We start from the raw sequence: 19,363 nt of genomic DNA, 5'->3' as shown, positions 1-19,363 counted from the left end.
CAAGATACAAAAAGACCATGAGCGAATATAATGGCCAAAATTAAGGAAGTGAGAACAGCCTCCTTAGTTAAGGTGAGGGGTCTTGGGACGACTTCTAGGACAGAACAGACTGAGCTTTCATAATCTGCCTCCCTGGTCGAAATGGGACAGATATTGTGTCTTGACATGGCTTCTATGGCCAACCGTGGATAGTTAAATATCTCATAAAGGGTCTCGTAAGTTGATGCAAAATAGGTACACATTTCTAGAATATCTTCCTTGGTTATAACAGAATGGGCTGTAAATTTGGAGATGGTTTTCCAGGCCAAAACAGGATTGATAGAGTCTATGGGAAAAGCTACAGTGACAGATACAGGACAGGTAGTCAACTCTGGAAAGATCTCATTTGTCAACAGAGAACAGGAAAGGCCATCTCCTTGGCCATTCCTGGGCAAATCAAGGATTTACATTTGGCTTCCTTAGCTGCAACAGGAAAATAACTCCAGAATGGCCTCCTCGGCCGACATGGAACAGACACACAACTCTGACTCGACTCTTTGCCAAGTCGGGGGACTTTATAGCGACGTCTCCTGTCGGGATAGTCAATGAGTTCAGAGGTGAATGAAGAAGCGATGGATACTGTGATGGCCTTCCTGGACATTACTGAACAAACGCTGCTTCAAAGGGATCTGAAATTGATGCCATCGCCTCAATGAAAACTGGTGAGATGTGTGCAGCCCAAACACACATAAATGGCAGTAGCCATCACAGATAGAGCAGACGACAGAAGCAATGACCCTTGGCTGATCAGCTCAGAGCTGACACTGGACTGAATATCCCCTCAGGACACTCGGGGGAGAACCATTTCTTCCTCCTCAGCCTCCTCTTTTGAGCTGGGGATACTGTGGTGCTCAGAATGGCATCTGAAAGATTCTGGACTGAGCTCCGGGGCCGGAGCGGACTTGTAACAAATCTCTGGGGTCCGAGTGGATTCTTGACTGAGCTCTGTGGATTGAGCCGGTATTTGATGGAGAACAGAGGCTGGAGCGGGCCTTGACAGGAACATCATTTTGGACTGGAAAAGATTCATGGACTGAAGCAGACTCGTGGACTGGCATGAAACTGAGGGACTCCTTATTTGAAATGGACCGACTTAGATTTTGATCTCCTAGCCCTTCGGATGGACATGATGGGAAAATCCTCCAATTTAGAAGCAAGCCTAATACTCACTGGAGCCCAAACTGGGCTTGGCTGACTTGTCCTGACAAGATGGTGGCTTGGCTCTGATGGTTGTTACCGGTTTGGTGCTGGACGACGATGACTGATGCATAGGAAGGGATTGGCTACTGGAGAATTATTCTTCATCTCACTGACTTCACCAACTGTAAAGGAAGAGCCATGAATCCACAACACCCAGTCTAGATATTGCCTCAGGGAGAGGGTTGGATTTCCTGGTCGTATCAGTTGTAAAAGTTGTAAAAAATCCAATCCAGAACAAATCCATGAGAGATTGGTTTTCCCTGGGTACTAAATGGCAGTACTGGACAAATTACACCACATACATCTCAATAATGTGGCCATGATTGATGGAGAACAGAATATCTTCCCATGATTCCATCTCAGCCAATCGGTGGTCTAAACTTGAAGCAAAAACCCCCACAGAGTTCATGTTAATCGGTCTGGCTTTCTGTAACAAAAGAGAGACGAAGTAGGTCTGGACACAGTTTTTTCCACAGAAGGACACTCAGATAAGACCCTTCTTCATAGTAAACTAGTAAAGATCGCCAAGTCAGGCAAATGTAGTGCTTGCACTGAGAATGAGTGCAGAAACCAGTGCAACTATGACAAGACACAGATATCTAATACAATATTTCAATCTTCTGCTATTAGTTTTCATTCAGGGCCAGAATTCATTTGAAAATGTAAGATCAGCAAAAGCTTGTTGATTTTCGTGATGTTAAAGGAGACGGATGTGTGAACTGTGACTGAGGTCACAACCAGATAAATATCTCAGTTCAGTCGTGTTTCAGATCATTCTGAGTGTTTCAGACATTTATCGTGGGCTTTTCAGTGAATCGATGAAGAAAATGTTTCTCAAATTAGTTTTGTTCTGTTTGTGTTTGTGGCGTCTGGATGGTGAGTTTTGGTTATGTGTTTTTATGATTTCAGTTGTTTCCTTTCTGGTACCATGTGATAAATTAGTGGTTAAATTTCTTAGAGAGGATTAACATTCACTGTTATTCACATATAGAAATAATTGAACTGTGAGATAATGTTTGGTCTGCAATCAATTATTAGGGATGGATTTTATCAAATATAATATGAAGCTCAAATACCAAACAGCATTAATTGTAGTTGTAGGGAAAAAAAATCTGTTGTTTATTTCTCTTTCATTTATCATTCCGTAGTTGTACTGTTGAAGAATGTTATTCATTTCACATTTTAATGATTAAAAGTATTTTAGAGAAGTTTCATCAACCAATATCAAGTGATTTAAAATCTTTAATCTGTGAAAAACTCTGTTCTTCAGGAGTGTTTGGAGATGAAGTGTCTATGATAGAAGGACACTCAGTCACTCTAAACTCTGGTCTTACTGAAATGAAGGATGATGATGTGATTCAGTGGTGGTTTGGAGATGAAAACACTGTAATAGCTGAAATCAATAAACAGACCGACAGAATCACTGTATATGATGATGTTCTTGATGGGAGATTCAGAGACAGACTGAAGCTGGACGATCAAACTGGATCTCTGACCATCACAAACACTAGAACTGAACATGCTGGACTTTATAAACTACAGATCAACAGTGAGATCAAGAGATTCAGTTTAACTGTCATTGGTAAGTCAAATATTTTGATTGACATGTTTTATATTTTAATCCCCACAAGATTTGATTATTAATTAAAGCTTCATTTTGCTGCTTTTGTGCTTGTTCTGTGGTTTAACGATTTTAGTCATATCACATTTAAATTTCAAATGTTTACTTTAGTAAACCATCATACCATTGTTTAATAGTCTTAATTAGTGACAAACCCTTTTTCTGTTTGTTCTCTGTTGGTGATTCAGTCCAGGTGTCAGAGATGGAGGGATATTCTGTCACTCTAAATCCTGGTCTTCTTAAAATAAGTGATGATGGGATTCAATGGATGTTTGGAACTGAAAACACTGTAATAGCAGAAATCAATAAACGGGCCGACAGAATCACTGTATATGATGATGTTCTTGATGGGAGATTCAGAGACACACTGAAGCTGGACAATCAAACTGGATCTCTGACCATCACAAACACCACAACTGAACATGCTGGAGATTATAAAGTAAAGATCCTCAGAAATCTAATCATTCTTTTCAATCTCACTGTCTATGGTGAGTTAAATATCAGTTTCACCTGTTTTATTTATTACAGCTTTGCAGTATTTCTAAAGTCCAATCATTTAGATGTTGTTTTATTCTTAAAATTACTAATTAGCCCTATTTTTTACATTTATAGCATCCAGGTTTATATTTAACTTTCTATTTAAGATTGTTTTGAATGTTCTACTTTTGATAATTTGGTTGCTCTCGATGTTTCTTCTTCGTCTGCTTGAATATCTTTATTCGTACTCATTTATCTTTATTTCATCATGTTTTCCAGCTCGTCTGCCTGTCCCTGTCATCAGTAACTCTTCACACTGTTCTTCATCATCATCATCATGTTCATTGGTGTGTTCAGTGGTGAATGTGACTCATGTGACTCATGTGACTCTCTCCTGGTACAAAGGAATCAGTGTATTGTCCAGCATCAGTGCGTCTGATCTCAGCATCAGTCTCTCTCTACCTCTGGAGGTGGAATATCAGGATAAAAACCCCTACAGCTGTGTGCTAAACAATCCCATCAGCAACCAGACCACACATCTGGACATCAACACACTCTGTCACACATGTGCAGGTACGACAGCGCTGATATTAGTGTTTATTGACTGATCTGATCTCAGTTTGATGTGTTTATTCCTCAGACTCTGTCCACTGTTGTGGTCCTACTGAAGCTGTGATCCGATTGGTCCTCTCTGCTCTGGTGGGCGTGGCTACTGTCATTATTGTGGTTTATGAGATCAGTGAGATCAAGCACATATTCACACATCAGGTACATGATTGATGATGTCATTTCCCACAAACTGATTTTGTATGCATATTTGTGAGAATTATTAATATATGTCTCTATATGTTTATCTTTTTCAGGAAGTATTGACGTCTAAAGCAAAATGCTGAACTTTAAAGGTTCTTTAAGTGTGTTTTTGTTCATCGATTGTTATTGTCATGATAAATACTGATGATTATTTGTGCTTGTGCTCTCTTCCAGTGTCAGATTTTTTTTTTTAAATCCTATTTGAACGGCTTTGAATATATTTCTCTTAAATACAAAAAAGTGAATGGAGACACAGATCTCACTTTACTGCTGTATATCTGTCACATGTATTTTCTTGCTTTTATCAATAAAGTTTCGCAATCTGAGGTTCAAGAGTCTCTCCATGTTTTATTACATTTATTATGTTGAGCGACTCCTGGAGGAATACAAACTTGGTTTACATTTTAAAGAGTTCAGCAGTGTGCCACGCATAAACTTAACATTATTAAAACACTAATTTAAATTAATGTTATAATTATTAACTCAATAATTTTCTTTTTCTTTCTACAATAATAAATAAACAGCTTCTCCTTTAACCCGATAAAATACTGATTTGAGACACATTATAATATGCTTTGAGATCACAGTGAAATACATAAACACAACATATCAATGCTCTGTTTCCTCCAACAGGGAACGATAAAGTCTTTAAATCTCTAGTGGGATTTGTCTCTGTGGTCGCGTCTGAGGAGCAACACCTCCATCTAGTGGCTCACCCTGAACTCACATGTTATCAGGAGTTATTTACTCAGTCTCTGCTGTCACTGACTCGACTAGTTCTGTCCGATTGGTTTTGCTGTTCAGTAGGGCTGCGTTCCAGTCAAAAATTGTCATGCCGTTCACTCGCTAACTTTCCTCCGTCTCGTTCACTCGGATGTGCGTCATTGCTCACGTTGTAATAGCTGAAATCAATAAACGGGCCGACAGAATCACTGTATATGATGATGTTCTTGATGGGAGATTCAGAGACAGACTGAAGCTGGACAATCAAACTGGATCTCTGACCATCACAAACAACAGACTTTCCTCCGTCTCGTTCACTCGGATGTGCGTCATTGCTCACGTTGCACGAGTGCCCACTACTGGCGGAAACTGCGGTGGGCTGAACTGGAACGTCCTAAGCCCTTGATCACCTGGAATCAGCTGGAATCAGGGTTGTTTAAAAAAAAAAAAAAAAATATATATATATATATATATATATATATATATATAATTAACATATCATAGAGTTGTTTGTTGTTGTGTGTTTAAAAAAAAAAAAAAAAGTTTTTATTTTTTATTTTTTATTTAGAACATGTAAATAACATTACAGAAAAAAAAACAGGCATGGGTAACAAACTCCAAAGATGATTAAATAAAAATAAAAATAATAAAATAAAATAAAAAAAAATAAAATAAAATAAAAAGAGACATTCACAAGACGCCAAATACAGATTCATAATATCTTACAATAGACATAGCTTTTGAATTTTAAAAAATTTTAAGAGACTTCATTAACAGAGTGAGTTCGTTAGAGAAAAGAGTATAAAGGAGGAGATTTTGACAATCTACATTTATGAATGAAAAATTTGCCATTCGGGACAACCTGGTCTCACAGAATTCCGTGAAATGAACACGGCCCCTTAACTCAAAATCCGTGACAGTTTCACGGAATCGCCGAAAATTCCGTGATGTGCCCACGGAAGTGATCCCTATGTAAGTCAATGACAGGCAGCATCCGTGGTCCACACACGGATTCCCTGTTCCAACAATTGCGCTCCCCCAGTTGACGTCGTTTTATAATTTGGAAACGTATGGCTTTAAATATTCTGAGTTTACTTAAAGTACTTCAGTTTAAATGTTTAGTCTCAAAGGGATTTTAACTTGATATTGCACTGTTCTGTCGTCGTTTAATCGCTATGATAGCTTCTGGTCACCTCATTCCGTGACGGTACCACGGAATATTCAGTAGATTGTTTCACCTTCACTGGACGATATTGCCTATTGCTGATTTTGACACTTTAAGTAGGCTATTCAAGTTGTCTGTGTTTGCGATGCAATGTAGCCCAATTAAACTGTGAACCTCTTATCCCCCCCTGATCAGTTTGTATAGCCTTTTGCATATTGTGAAATTCTGTGATGGCACCACGGATTATTCCGTGGTGGACACACGGATAACCGGATCACTTGCGCTCCCCCAATTGACGTCGTTTTATAATTTGGAAACGTATATGGCTTTAAATATTCCGAGTTTACTTAAAGTACTTCACTTGAAATGTTTAGTTTTAAAGGGATTTTAACTTGATATTGCATTGTTTAATCGCTATGATAACTTCTGGTCACCACGTTCCGTGACGGTACCACGGAATATTCAGTAGATTGTTTCACCTTCACTGGACGATATTGCCTATTGCTGATTTTGACACATTAAGTAGGCTATTCAAGTTTGCGATGCAATGTAGCCCAATTAAACTGTGAACCTCTTATCTCCCCTGATCAGTTTGTATAGCCCTTTGCATAACATTCTGTGATGGCACCACGGATTCTTCCGTGGTGGACACACGGATAACCGGATCACTTGCGCTCCCCCAATTGACGTCGTTTTATAATTTGGAAACGTATGGCTTTAAATATTCTGAGTTTACTTAAAGTACTTCAGTTTAAATGTTTAGTCTCAAAGGGATTTTAACTTGATATTGCACTGTTCTGTCGTCGTTTAATCGCTATGATAGCTTCTGGTCACCTCATTCCGTGACGGTACCACGGAATATTCAGTAGATTGTTTCACCTTCACTGGACGATATTGCCTATTGCTGATTTTGACACTTTAAGTAGGCTATTCAAGTTGTCTGTGTTTGCGATGCAATGTAGCCCAATTAAACTGTGAACCTCTTATCCCCCCCTGATCAGTTTTGTATCCCTTTGCATATTGTGAAATTCTGTGATGGCACCACGGATTATTCCGTGGTGGACACACGGATAACCGGATCACTAGAGGCAGGCTTGATCAATCAAACTCCCCACCTCTCCATCCATCAGCCTTAGTTTAAATACTATTTGGACTAATTTACTATTATTATTATTATTATTTATTTTTTTTACTGTTCACGGAATTGACAGATAGGCATATACAAACAACAAAACACGATAAAGATTAATAATAAATGAATGTTAAATCAGATGAGTCTGTTGCCATGACGGCGACACGTCACACTTCCGTACGCGCATCCTAGAATTTCGCGGTTTTTACAGCCATTGCGAGGATCACCTCTACAGATCGGTATGTATCTCAAGCCTGCGTTACGTATTTATTTACATCACCTTTATTGTTTATTGCGTTCACCCTGGGGATTAGTTTGTGTTTGTTGTGTTGCAATAGAACTCACACTGTTGAGCTAAAACGTTTCTCCATAAAGATTAAAATTAAAATTACACCATCATAGAGACAAATGTTCTCTTTGTTTTCTTTTGATTCAAATGTAATTAGTAAATAACTGTAGTCCAATATTTGTGAGTTAATTAATGTCTTTTTTTCTCAGAGATCTAATGATGCTTTCTTGTCTGTTCTACAGATTATTTGCTGTTCTTCATAAACTCTTTTATATAGACTCTTACATAGAAAACAAAGGCACTTTTAAGAGCCACTCTTTCAATCTCTCTGTCTCTCTCACTCTGTTTCTCTCTAGTCTCTCACTCTCACTCAGCCTCCCCTCCCCCTCACACACGCGCACACACACACACACACACACACACACACACACACACACACACACACACACACACACTCATCTTCATATCTGTATTGTGTGTCTATTGTCTGTATTTTTGTATTGTATCTGTGAGTGTGCACCATGTCGGAAAAACACTCAAGAGTCTTTGAAGATCCCAGTGAGGTCAGGGGGCATATGGCTGCCGAAATAAGCAAGGCTCTTCTCCATGAGGCCAGGGTGAGACATTTTTATACACTTACACCCATGTCTTACAAAATTACATATTGTTTGTTTGTTGTAGTTGCTGTTGAGGTATGATGTTCTACACATTTAATGTATATTGGAGTAGTGTAGTATTTTATATTTTGTAGTTTTTGATTTGTGTTTTTTTATTGTTAGTTACTTTGGAAAAAAGCATCCATCAAACATAACCATAAGTTAGTCTGATATTCTAGCAGAAAACATTAATATTTTATTTTCATATAGGCTGCAATGGCAATGGCAATGGAAAGCCATGTCCCTCAAAAAAGAAAGAGGACTATGAAAAAGAAAGCAGTCGCAAGCGCAGCGGCCATAAGTAACAGACGTAAGAAACGTCAAAAAGCAGAACGCCGTGCATTAGGTTTGTTGTTTATAGCACTGTTGTTATAGTTTAATAACGGTAATTATCTAAATGTTGGTGAGTGAAAAGATGGTTTGAGCTCACTGAGCCAGATGTATGATGGAATTTTGTGAATTTTCTGGACTAAAATATATGATGCTTTAAGACCCTGATAGAATAGATAACCAAATGTATTGGCCTTTACAGCTTCCGAAGTTCAATTGAACACAGTGTCTGAGGAAGTCCCTCAGATAGAAGAAGAGATGACTGCAAGTCTTGGTGAGTATGTCTGTGTAATATCCCTAAGACTACATTTCCTATTCCTCCATATAAACAACTTTTCTAATGACCTTGTAAACTTTTCCTTGATTCATTGTTGTTGATGTCTCACACTTCTTCTCCACGCAACTACATTAAAAGTGGTTTGTGTTTCTATTTTGTTGTAGACAGAACATGTGCATTATATTCTGATTTTTGACAATTCTGCACTCAGTGCTTTTGCAGAGGCGTTAATTCTTGCCTAGTTTGGGAAGTGAAGTGATAGACACTCCAACTTTTCATTTCAAACTGGTATATTATCGGAAGCATATTACATGGTTTGTGATACCATGAGCAAGTCCATATACAGTACATTAAACCTACATTGAATGGACACTGTAGTGTATGGCTTGGTCAAAGTCAGATTTTAAGTCATAATTATTGTCGTACCATTCAGTATTAAGTCATTTTGATCCATTGTGCCTTCACTCAATCGAAGGGTTGTTTAACAGTTATTTATTTATTTTCATTTATTTTCAGAAACGCGTCTTCAAGAGTTAAGGGACACTCTTGTTGAGGTTAATGTGGCAGCTGAAAAAACAGCATGGGCACAGCGGCAGCTACACGCTGATACAAGGGCAAAAGCAGCAAGGCCAGTGCTGCTTGATGCTAAACTGTCCGCTGAAAGAGACATCAACCAAAAATGCCACAGGTGCGGCGCTGGAGAGGCAGTAATTAGGTGCCTGGATTGTGTGCCACTGGACATGGAGTTTCTATGTGGAGGATGCGACATGGAGGCTCACAAAAAGAATGTGTTCCACGGCAGGGAGGCACTTTTCCATGGCTACCTGGAGCCTATTCCCCCCACAAAGGCTGTGGGGATGGGTGAAAATGGCCAGCCTCACTTTTGTGAGCAGGGTATGTGTTTAATAACAATTTCTGTTGACTAGTAAAGAGTAATTACACAAATATTCTTTGTTGATAGACTTTGTCAATGGAAAAGGATTAAACTCTTAATTTGAATCTCTCTTTGACTGAAGAAATTGTTTTTGTTTGGCTTTGACTATGAAACGTGCTATTAGTAAGAAAACAGTGATAATGACATATGGTAGAGCTATTTTGTAGATGTTTGTTTTGAATCACTAGTATAGATATACCTTCTCGATTGAGGAAAAATGTAACAACCTCTTTGCATTGCAGTATGTCAGTTGCCCTTGCCCGCACGTAGGGCAATATGCGAGTGCACCCATGAGATTGAGGTCACCTCTGGCAAGCATATTTCTGTGGTCACCATGAATGGTAAGTTTGAAAAGTCCTGCTTTTTGTTTTGTTGTACTGCAGAAGTTAACAATTGCAATCAAGGCAAAGCTTTTCTCATGAATAATATACCAATTACCAAATGCCAATGCCATATCAAATACTACAGTGAATGAATAATGCACAGTTGAGTTGGAAAAAGTTGATTCTTTGAAGCACGTTTAATGTGTCTCTTTTTTCACAGGACGATATGATGTCTGTTTGCCCCGTAAAGTTTGTCCTACCTGCCTTGTGGAATGGACCCCAGGGGTGAAAGAGCTCCTTAGGTATCGTTACTGGCCAAGCACAACAAACTGCCAGACACTATATAGTTTTGACGTCTTCGAAGCATTTGCTCACCTTAAAGTATCGGCTCCTTCGATGTCAAGAAATGCCTTTTTAAAGCTACTGGAGCACCGTTCTGTTCAGGCTGGAAGGGTAGATCTGCTTGAATCATTGTAACACATAATCATATTACTGTATCTGTAATATTGTAATATTTATTTTCTGTAAACACTAATAATTTTTTTTATGTCATAGCCGGGAAATGTCTGTGCAGATACGTTCCAGAAAAGTTTTTTCGAATATTGCTTTTGCAAGCATACAGAAGAGGTGATGTGTGAAGTAAATGACTTTTACTGTCCAGCATGTCACCCAGACATGTTGGCAGTGTGTTGCGATGGCAATCGCAAACATTATCGCTTCAAAAAATCAAGGGGGTATGTTCATATTACACAGGCATTAATGTCAATATCAAAACCACAGCAATGTCATAGAAATAGTTGCATGTAGAGTAATGTTTGGTCAGTTAAAAAAGGATTTTTTTTTGTGATCAATTTTAATGGACAGAAATGAGGAACAGTCTCTGTACAAGGGATTATTTCTTGCCAAAGATGAGGAGGTATCAGCCTTTCTAAACAACGTCAGAGGCAGCAGCATGACAAGAGTATGTGTAATATTGCATATTAAGACAGTATATCTACTGCTTATGTTTGTGTCTTTTCTGTTTTCTATTTGTTAAGACGAGTGATATCTGACTTTACAGGCAGATAACAGTGGAACATGTGGTGTTTCAAGGTTCAGGGCGAGTAAGGAGACGTCAAAAAAATCATCGTCCAAAATAGATGAAGAGGGGATACAAGTGGCAGTCTGCAGGTATGTGAGTAGATCATAAGTGCATAAGCAATTGTACAGATGCCACTTGTCACACGCTGTGGAAACTCAGTTGTGGATATATGTATCAGAGTCGTGTTTAATTTCCTTATGGGAAGTAAAGTCCTTTCCATCCTTCGGATGAGACATTAAACAGAGGTCCTGACTCTCTGTGGTCATTAAAAAATCCCAGGATGTCCTTTGAAAAAAGAGTAGGGGTGACATCCTGGCCAAATTTGCCCCTTGGCCTCTGCCCATCATGGCCTCCTAATCATCCCCATATTGGCTTCATCACTTTAATTATTTAATATTTAATTACACTTGAATTATTATTAAAGTAAATCCCGTTAATATATTTTTTTCCCAAGAACATTGTTTTAAAGCTAAGTTAGTCACATATGTACAGATTGATGGGGAAATGTGTGTGTGGGGGAGAGAGAGAGTGTGTGTGTGTGTGTGTGTGTGTGTGTGTGTGTGTGTGTGTGTGTGTGTGTGTGTGTGTGTGTGTGTGTGTGTGTGAATGGATATAAGCTTTGAATAGAGGGTTTTGATTAGTTTTGCTTTCCACAGGTCTTATTGTGTAAATTGATTATTAACCATATTGCCCTCTTGTGTATCAGACACGGGATATTGCTGCGAGGACTGAACCACTACCGTGGCGAGGTCTTCGCCTACCCAATGTTTTTACAGAGGGAATTGTCAGAGAGGGCCAATGTCACTTTCTTCTGCATGGATGTTGTCTGCAGGTAATTTTTCTATTATCATATTGAAACTCGATCAACCTACTGTACATTAAATGACAAATGCCTGTTTTTTTTTCACTCGTTTTATATTGATGGCCAGGCAAAGTTTTAGTTAATGCCTACTAATGCTGTGCTTCTTTTTAGGTACTGGCCATACCTAAGCAAAGTGACTGAAGAATCATCAGATCTTCAACCGCTGATGGAAATGAGGCCATTTCTCAGTGTGATGCATGCCAAAGCTCATACAGCAAAATGCGAGGTACCTCAAATTGATACTGAAATTCAGATGCGAAAAGTTGAGCAATGATTATTTTTTATTATTTTAACCTGGTATTAGTGGCAATATACTAAATTGTAAGTCTGTGATTATGATATCTTATGTAGTATATTTTGCAGATAAAATATGACACCTTTAATGTGAAAGTGGTTTTAATGTGCACATAATTCATGATTGCATAACATTAGATTTTTAAAGTTATGGTATGAAATTAATCCAACACTATGCTGCAGGTGAGATGGGGTGGCAGGAATCAGGATGGAGCAGGGAACACTGTTGGAGAGGAAGTTGAACAAGTATGTTATTACCGACATTAATTGTAACTATGTAGATATAGGAGACTTCACTGATACATTTATGTGAGAGACAAGCAGAGTGTGAAGGATAAAGTACATCAGGGTATCAAACAAAGATCCATGCTTGCTCGGATGACCATCAGATCACTATCTGAACTGTAGTTGCAACACACATTATGTCTGAGTAAAAAGTGAAGTCAGCAGTGGTGGTTTATGCATGATGCATCACTATTTCAAGCTTCTTTCCCTCTGAGCTGCACTATTTAATTATATACACTCTTTTGATCCTGTTAGGGAAATTCAGTCTCTGCATTTAACCTATCCGTGAATTAGAGACGCACATACACAGCACACAGTGAGGTGGCACAGACTATCTCCTAACCACTTAAAAGCAGTGGTGGACAGTCAGCTGCTGCGGCGCCCGGGGAGCAGTGAAGGGTTTAGTGTCTTGCTCAAGGGAATCTTAGCCGTGGATGTGGACGGGACTGCGATGTTCAACAACTTTCCCCACCAACTTTCACTTTTTACACAACCACTTTCCTCTTGGTCGGCATTCGAACAAGTCGAACGCCCAAGGCACTAACCAGTAGGCAATGGTTGACTTTCCAACCTTTCATGGGATTCTATGAAAATGCCGACTGTCACAGCTCTGGCATGCCATTGTGAGGTTTTAAAATGTAGACCCAATTGGCAAGATCCAGCATTGCTCCCAACTTTGAAAAATTGGGCTCGATCTTTCCAATTTGATGTCTATGGCTATGGCTGAAAGGGTGTGGTTGTTTTAGTTTGCATGGCATTCTAAGGTGGAGAGCTAGTTGACGATAAGATATTACTTAAATATTAAGTATGGCTACATGTTCACATATACATATGTTTTGGTTTATTTGTTGTTGGATTTTTTGGTAATGTTATATAGAAATGCATTCATTTCTTTATTGTTTATCTAGGTAAACAGCTTTCTCTCCAGGGCAGCTCTTGTCACAAAGTACATGACAAAGGCAGGTTGGTATGACACATTACAAACCATACGCTGTGATGAGGTATTTCTGACTTCTAAAATGTCATTTTCCTGTTCTCCTTGCACTAAAGTAATTGTTGTGTTAGGTCGTGTCTAACTGCAATGGTCTTTCTCAAGTAAATTGATCCAATCACGCATGCAGATTTATTTTTTTAATCAGGGAGAGAGAATATGCTCACTCAACAGGCCATGGGGTGGAACAGAAAAAAGACAGAGAATCTTCACAAAGTCTTGGCCTGCAGATACATCAAAGTAAGGACATTTCCTAATGGTCCTCTTGCCTGACACAACATACATTTTAACAACAAACAGCAGAGCTGTAGTCCATCCATCTGTAATGAGCTCATTCATCCATTCATTTATAAACTGTAGGTGAAGGAATTTCTTGATCCCGGTATTGGCTGAAAGCTTGCATGATATTTATTTTTATTTTTGTGTGATTTAAAGATCTCCGAGAGGGCAAAGCTGGAAGTTGCCAGCTTCAGTGATTTCCGCCAGAAGAATAACATCACTGAACAAACAGCAAAGCAGTGGGTGTGTGATGTTCAGCAGTGGGCACTCACAGGTAAATCATGCATAGTGCTCAGACTTTTCACAAATACAACTGTTAATTACTTTGTTCCAATATGAACTACATAAGGTGATCAGAATTTTTTAAATGAAACAATTGCTTAATTGTGTTACCTATTTAGAGCCAGGGAGCACAACAGAACAGGGAGCAACAGAGGACCTCAGGGCTGAGATAGAAAGTATCATAGTGGCCCTGCTACGCAAGAAGCAGGACCTCTATCGTCAGCATGGTTGGTTGACTGATATTCAAATGGTACATTGCAAAAGCAAACAAACAAAAACTGTTTTCCTGATAGTTTTCTTATTTCACTTTGCAGATAGCAACCAGACAAGACAGAGAAAAAGAAGAAAAATAAGAGAATTAAAAAAAAAAATGAAACAAAAGATCCTGCTGTACAATGCTAGTGCAGAGGATACAATTGACGAGGAGTTGGCCTCAAATTTGACAGAGGACTACATCCTGCCTTGGGAGAGACGTGAGGATGGTATGGTAGTCCTGACATGTTCTCTAAAATGTATGCCTGAACATAAACAAAAAAAAAAATAACAGTGAAGTGCGCACACTGCATGCTAGATAGATTTATTAAAAGCACAACGTTTCGACCATCAGGTCTTAATCAGGTGCAAATGATGCAACATTTGCACCTGATTAAGACCTGATGGTCGAAATGTTGTGCTTTTAATAAATTTATCTAGCATGCAGTGTGCGCACTTCACTGTTTTTTTTTATTTATTTTTTTTATGTTATTTTGATGTCCTGCACCTGAGCCCAATTTTGGTGTTTGGGATGTCCATACCAGTTTTGAAATTTTGGCCTTATAACTTAATCATCATAAATACTAAATTACTTTTTCATATTTCCATCAATTCCCTCTACCTAAAGGTCACTCCTTCAGGTTAAAACGGTCTCTTTTTGACCAAATGATGCTTATTAGACGCCTTGAGGAGGAGCAGAGCATCCTGGTGAAGGAGATGTCTCAACACATCACGTCTCTCCGTAAGGAGATAAAGGGAGTGGAGAAACTGAAAGAGAACATCAGAATGGGCTGTAAGTCAAATTTGGATTTTTTTTTTTTTTTCTCACTAACACTATAGTCCCTTTTCTACAGACTGGTACCAGTTCACCTCACCACAACACGACTCTACTCGGTTTGGTTTCAAACATTTCGTTTTCCACTGCATGAAAGTACCATTTCATGTAACTGGTTCCTATAAGTAAACTATCCTAGCATCACCAACGTGGAAAAGATGGTAACAGCAATCACTACAGCAGAACAGATCAAATCAAAAGTATTCTGAATTCATCACAATACACATTTTTGGGGAGATGGCAATATTTACTCTATCAGCGTCCTGTCATGCTAACACTGAGCTGTTGCTGAGGGCATGCTCAGAACGTTAACATTACGATGCTAGCGATAACAATGACCACAGAGCTATCTCCAATATTTACACATCATTGTTGGAACTTCAACAGAAGTGGAACCAAAAGTGCTTGGTACCAGAGTCAAGTGGAGCTGGTACCAGTAGCTATATGCATATGACAATAAAATGGCCTTGAATTCCGTGTTTAAGTTTTCTTGCAACAAATAAACAAAAAACAAAACAAGAAATTGAGTAACATCTTTCTGTCATGTGTGGTTCTACATGCTATAATTTTGGAACAATACTTGTAATTCTTATGTTTATGTATGTTACAGATTTTGGTGACATGTCAGAGGATGCTGCAGCTGGTTTGAAAAGTGTCCTCATGCGGAGGTCCTCTGCACTGGAGAGTTTATGCCAACAAGCTGTGAGCACGTATAGTGCTATAGTTGATGACCTCCAGTTACAGGACACAGAATGCAGAACGGACACTGATGATGAATATGACCTTAGTAGTCCAGAGTCAGAAGAAGATTAGAAAGGAGACCATTCTGTTTTGTTTTTTGTTTTGTTTTGTTTTTAAAATCTGTAAACTTTACATTATCTCTCACCCTCCCTAAATCATAACAACTCCTACCCAGAACAGTGCTTGTTCATTCTTCACACATCAGGCAAAAGATACAGAGGCATCACTAGCAGGAACATTATGATTCAGGGATAGTACCTACCCCAGGTTGCGTGGCCACGCCTTCCTATGCACATCCGCTCGATTATCATCTCCCTACAGTACTAGTTTGGATTTGATTCTGATTCCATTGAGCTGGGCTGAGTTTCACGATAACGTTGTCTCTTAGCGCGCTACGAAAACTCTTAAGGTATAACTTAACTGAAGGTATACCATTTCTAGGCGTGTTCCCCGAACTATACCTTAGGAAGCTGTTTAAGATATACCTTCTTACGTGCGCCGTTACCCGGCTCTGTCCGTGTCGATGGTGCTGAATCTGCTGATATCGATGCCTCGAGAATCAATTATTCTCTCGTGCAGAGGCTGTTTATGTGAGAAAGCGGTGTTCTTTATAAAAGAAGCACTTCAGAAATAGTTGAAATTGCAATTATTAGGGCTCATGGGATATTATAAAAAATAACCCAAACTATAATAGCCTATTATAGCCAAGCCTACATATTTTAAATTGTATCATATATTGCTGCCATAATAACCATTTCAATTATTTATGCGCTTTCTTCTCTTTCCCATTTTTGTTCGCTGAGGTGGAGCTGTGGTGAAATATTGTTCTTGTAAATACTTTCCAGCATTTCAGTAATAAAAGTTTAAATCTAACGTAGCCTACGGTGCTCGGCAGTGATCAAAAATGATTTAAACAGTGGATTTTGAATCTCTTCTTGTAAACTCGGACATGTGGATTCAGACGGCAATTAAATTAACGTACGACCTGTTTGTAAAAAAAACAGTAGGTACTAATTTGGCCAGGGTTTTTTACGCGGGTTGGGTGAGAAAAAACACTGATATTATGGATTCGGACTATAATAACCGACTTACTGTACGAGACCATGAGAAACAATATTAGCGTCCGAATAGGACTTAACTGACAGTAGCCTATGCTTTCACTGGCCTTTAAAAGTGCTCTTTAATTAAAATAAATGTATAGAATTTTATTATATATAATAATATAATTAAAATTCTATTAACAATCAGTGTAATGACAATTTTATTCTTTGCATGAAAACACTTGAATTAGCCTAATTGAACACTGTCTGGGTGTATTAAAACTTCAGAATTATATTCATATAGACCTGCAACAGTGATAAGGTAAAGCTAAGAGTGGTCCAGACCAACCTTACGGAAGTATGACTTACAGAAGGTATGCTTAACTAAGAACGTTTCGGGAAACACGTATTAACGATAAGGTACAGCTTAATGTGTAACTTAAGAACGACGTAGCGTTAAGAAGGTTTCGGGAAACCCAGCCCTGGTTGTCTGGTTGTCTCCGGTGGAAAGGAGTTGTGAACGCTGATTTAGAATGCTATCAGTCAAGGGATGATCCTATCTTTTTAAACTTCAACACCTCCAGCAAGCAATAATTCATCGCTACCGAATGGCCAGACCCAGGCTACCTTTTATTACCAGGCTACCCCCCAGGCTATCAGACACGTAAATATGCACTAACCCTATGATAATTCAGTTATCAACATTAGGTTTTGTTAAATGTGAAACTATTTTGCACTGCAACTTCATGTACTACAATCATGAGTGTGTACACTATATCAATGCAATATCTACTGAATGGATTGGCCCTCTGCATGGACTGTTGGACATGGACTGTTTTATGCATTCTGGACTGTGACTTTTCAACCTCAACTTCAGCACTTAAAGGACAATATGGAGCTCATTAATGCTCTATTGAATTTTCTTGTGTTGGATGTGTGTTGTGGTACATGTGAGCACACAAAGAGAGATTTCTTTCAACTGTGGAAATGGCTACAATAAACTTGAATGTGAATTTGAAAATGTCATAAATTATTTGTGATTGTAATTGAAGTGCATAAAGTACATAATTGCCTAGTAGTCTTCATTGAAAATCTACATTTTACAGTATACTGTCACATAATAAAAACTCTTCAGGATGCTGAAGTGGCACTGGTGAAATACATCAAAATCATTAATTGTCCATGGGACCTGGTGTCACTTGGCAGTATTTAACACGCTGTGATGGACTTGACAGGTTAGAGCTTTGATAAAAAGCCATGAATCTGTTATTCATATATTCAAAACAAATGTATTTAAGCAGGATAGTATTCAAATTAATATGAAAAAAGTGAACCTTTCATTAAGGGTGCTGATAGGTTCAGAGTTGGAAACAGGACAAGATCGTAGCCAGTGTCTGAAAGTATAATAAAGCTGCATGCCAGATGTCCACCACTACTGTTGTCACTCATGGATCCCTATCAGTTTGCTTACAAGGCTGTGGAAAATACCATCAACCTAGCTGTTTACTCTGCTACGAGTCAATTAACACCTATGCATGCATAACTTAGCATAGAACATGATAGATCCTCTCAATCTGTTCTCCAGCCTGCAAGTCATGAGCAGCAATATAGCTCTGTGTCACTTGATACTTGACTATCAGAGGAATATAATTTAATCAATTTTAACAATACGGAAGCATGCCCTCAACACGGATAGGCCACCACAAGGCTGTAAGGAGGCAGTAGGAGCAAAAACTGTATTCTACTGTCGCTGGTGGCTCGTGCCACTCACCTACTGTCCTGTACACTGTCCTGCGCCACTCACTTATTGTCCTGTGCCACTGGTTTATGGTCCCGCACCACTGTCCCGTGAGACTTACAAATTGTTAAAAACCTAACCCTGAACCCTAAACCTAATCCTAGGACAGTGACAAATGACTAGGGACAGTAGGCACATCAGACGAGACGGGACATTGGGTGAGTGCCATGTGAGAGTAGGCAAGTGTCACAAAACAGCATGAGTTGTGTAGGACAGTGCATGGGACAGCAAGTCAGTGGCACAGCTGTGCACAGGACAGGTGGCATAAGACAGTTGATGAGTGGCGCAGCACAGGTCACGAGGCAGTGGATCAGTGGTGCAAACTACCAGCAACTATTGCTCCTACTGCTGGAGGAGAAACGACCAAGATCAAGTTTGCAGGTGATACCCCCATCATCAGTCCCATCAGAGATGAGTCTAAGTGCTCCATGGAGGTGAATTGGGATGTAGAATGGAGTACCAACAGCAAATTTCATCTTGAGAAGGATGCCAAAGTCCCAGTTATTATAGTTGACTATCCCATAACCCTGATACTCTCTGATACTCCCCCTGATGTCTCACATCAGACATAATTAATTGAATTGAAATGGGATATTAACATCCCACCTTATGAACAGGCACAAAAAAAAAAAAAAAAAAAACATTAA

General features: G+C 39.0%; 2 protein-coding genes across 3 annotated transcripts; both read left to right on the top strand.

Moving 5' to 3' along the window:
• The first annotated feature begins 1,975 nt into the window (after window positions 1–1,975).
• On the top strand, window positions 1,976–4,361 carry LOC309499950 (SLAM family member 5-like). Its single transcript, XM_082171511.1, has 5 exons — window positions 1,976–2,115; window positions 2,510–2,821; window positions 3,617–3,910; window positions 3,978–4,105; window positions 4,201–4,361. The coding sequence occupies exons 1-5, from the start codon at window positions 2,058–2,060 to the stop codon at window positions 4,228–4,230; spliced, it is 822 nt and encodes a 273-aa protein (XP_082027637.1). The 5' UTR covers window positions 1,976–2,057; the 3' UTR covers window positions 4,231–4,361.
• Window positions 4,362–6,363: 2,002 nt separating this feature from the next.
• LOC309498763 (uncharacterized protein) lies at window positions 6,364–17,939 on the top strand. Of its 2 annotated transcripts, XM_082169664.1 has the most exons (20): window positions 6,364–7,406; window positions 7,699–8,073; window positions 8,323–8,458; window positions 8,645–8,716; window positions 9,236–9,613; window positions 9,896–9,994; window positions 10,197–10,429; window positions 10,532–10,710; window positions 10,841–10,937; window positions 11,037–11,146; window positions 11,764–11,889; window positions 12,031–12,145; window positions 12,397–12,459; window positions 13,407–13,461; window positions 13,638–13,729; window positions 13,925–14,042; window positions 14,170–14,277; window positions 14,365–14,532; window positions 14,931–15,095; window positions 15,748–17,939. In XM_082169664.1, the coding sequence occupies exons 2-20, from the start codon at window positions 7,978–7,980 to the stop codon at window positions 15,948–15,950; spliced, it is 2,613 nt and encodes an 870-aa protein (XP_082025790.1). In that variant the 5' UTR covers window positions 6,364–7,406; window positions 7,699–7,977; the 3' UTR covers window positions 15,951–17,939. The 2 variants fall into 2 exon arrangements, with proteins under 2 accessions (XP_082025790.1, XP_082025791.1); XM_082169665.1 differs by lacking the exons at window positions 6,364–7,406; window positions 15,748–17,939 and having other exon boundaries at window positions 7,576–8,073; window positions 14,365–14,537; window positions 14,983–15,095.
• Window positions 17,940–19,363: the final 1,424 nt, after the last annotated feature.

The sequence above is a fragment of the Leuciscus leuciscus genome (assembly GCF_965113295.1).
Source record: "Leuciscus leuciscus genome assembly, chromosome: 5".
Lineage (NCBI taxonomy): Eukaryota > Metazoa > Chordata > Actinopteri > Cypriniformes > Leuciscidae > Leuciscus > Leuciscus leuciscus.
Note: the sequence above shows the minus strand (reverse complement) of the source record. Positions and strands in the feature narration are given on the sequence as shown.

Bases quoted from the DNA above. Each gene is read 5' to 3' on its own strand.
- LOC309499950 (XM_082171511.1), top strand. From the start codon at position 2,058: ATGAAGAAAATGTTTCTCAAATTAGTTTTGTTCTGTTTGTGTTTGTGG. The intron at 3,911-3,977 runs GTACGACAGCGC...TTTATTCCTCAG, and splicing joins ACTCTGTCACACATGTGCAG to ACTCTGTCCACTGTTGTGGT. The intron at 4,106-4,200 runs GTACATGATTGA...TATCTTTTTCAG, and splicing joins AGCACATATTCACACATCAG to GAAGTATTGACGTCTAAAGC.
- LOC309498763 (XM_082169664.1), top strand. From the start codon at position 7,978: ATGTCGGAAAAACACTCAAGAGTCTTTGAAGATCCCAGTGAGGTCAGG. The intron at 9,995-10,196 runs GTAAGTTTGAAA...CTTTTTTCACAG, and splicing joins TTCTGTGGTCACCATGAATG to GACGATATGATGTCTGTTTG. The intron at 13,730-13,924 runs GTAAGGACATTT...TGTGATTTAAAG, and splicing joins TGGCCTGCAGATACATCAAA to ATCTCCGAGAGGGCAAAGCT.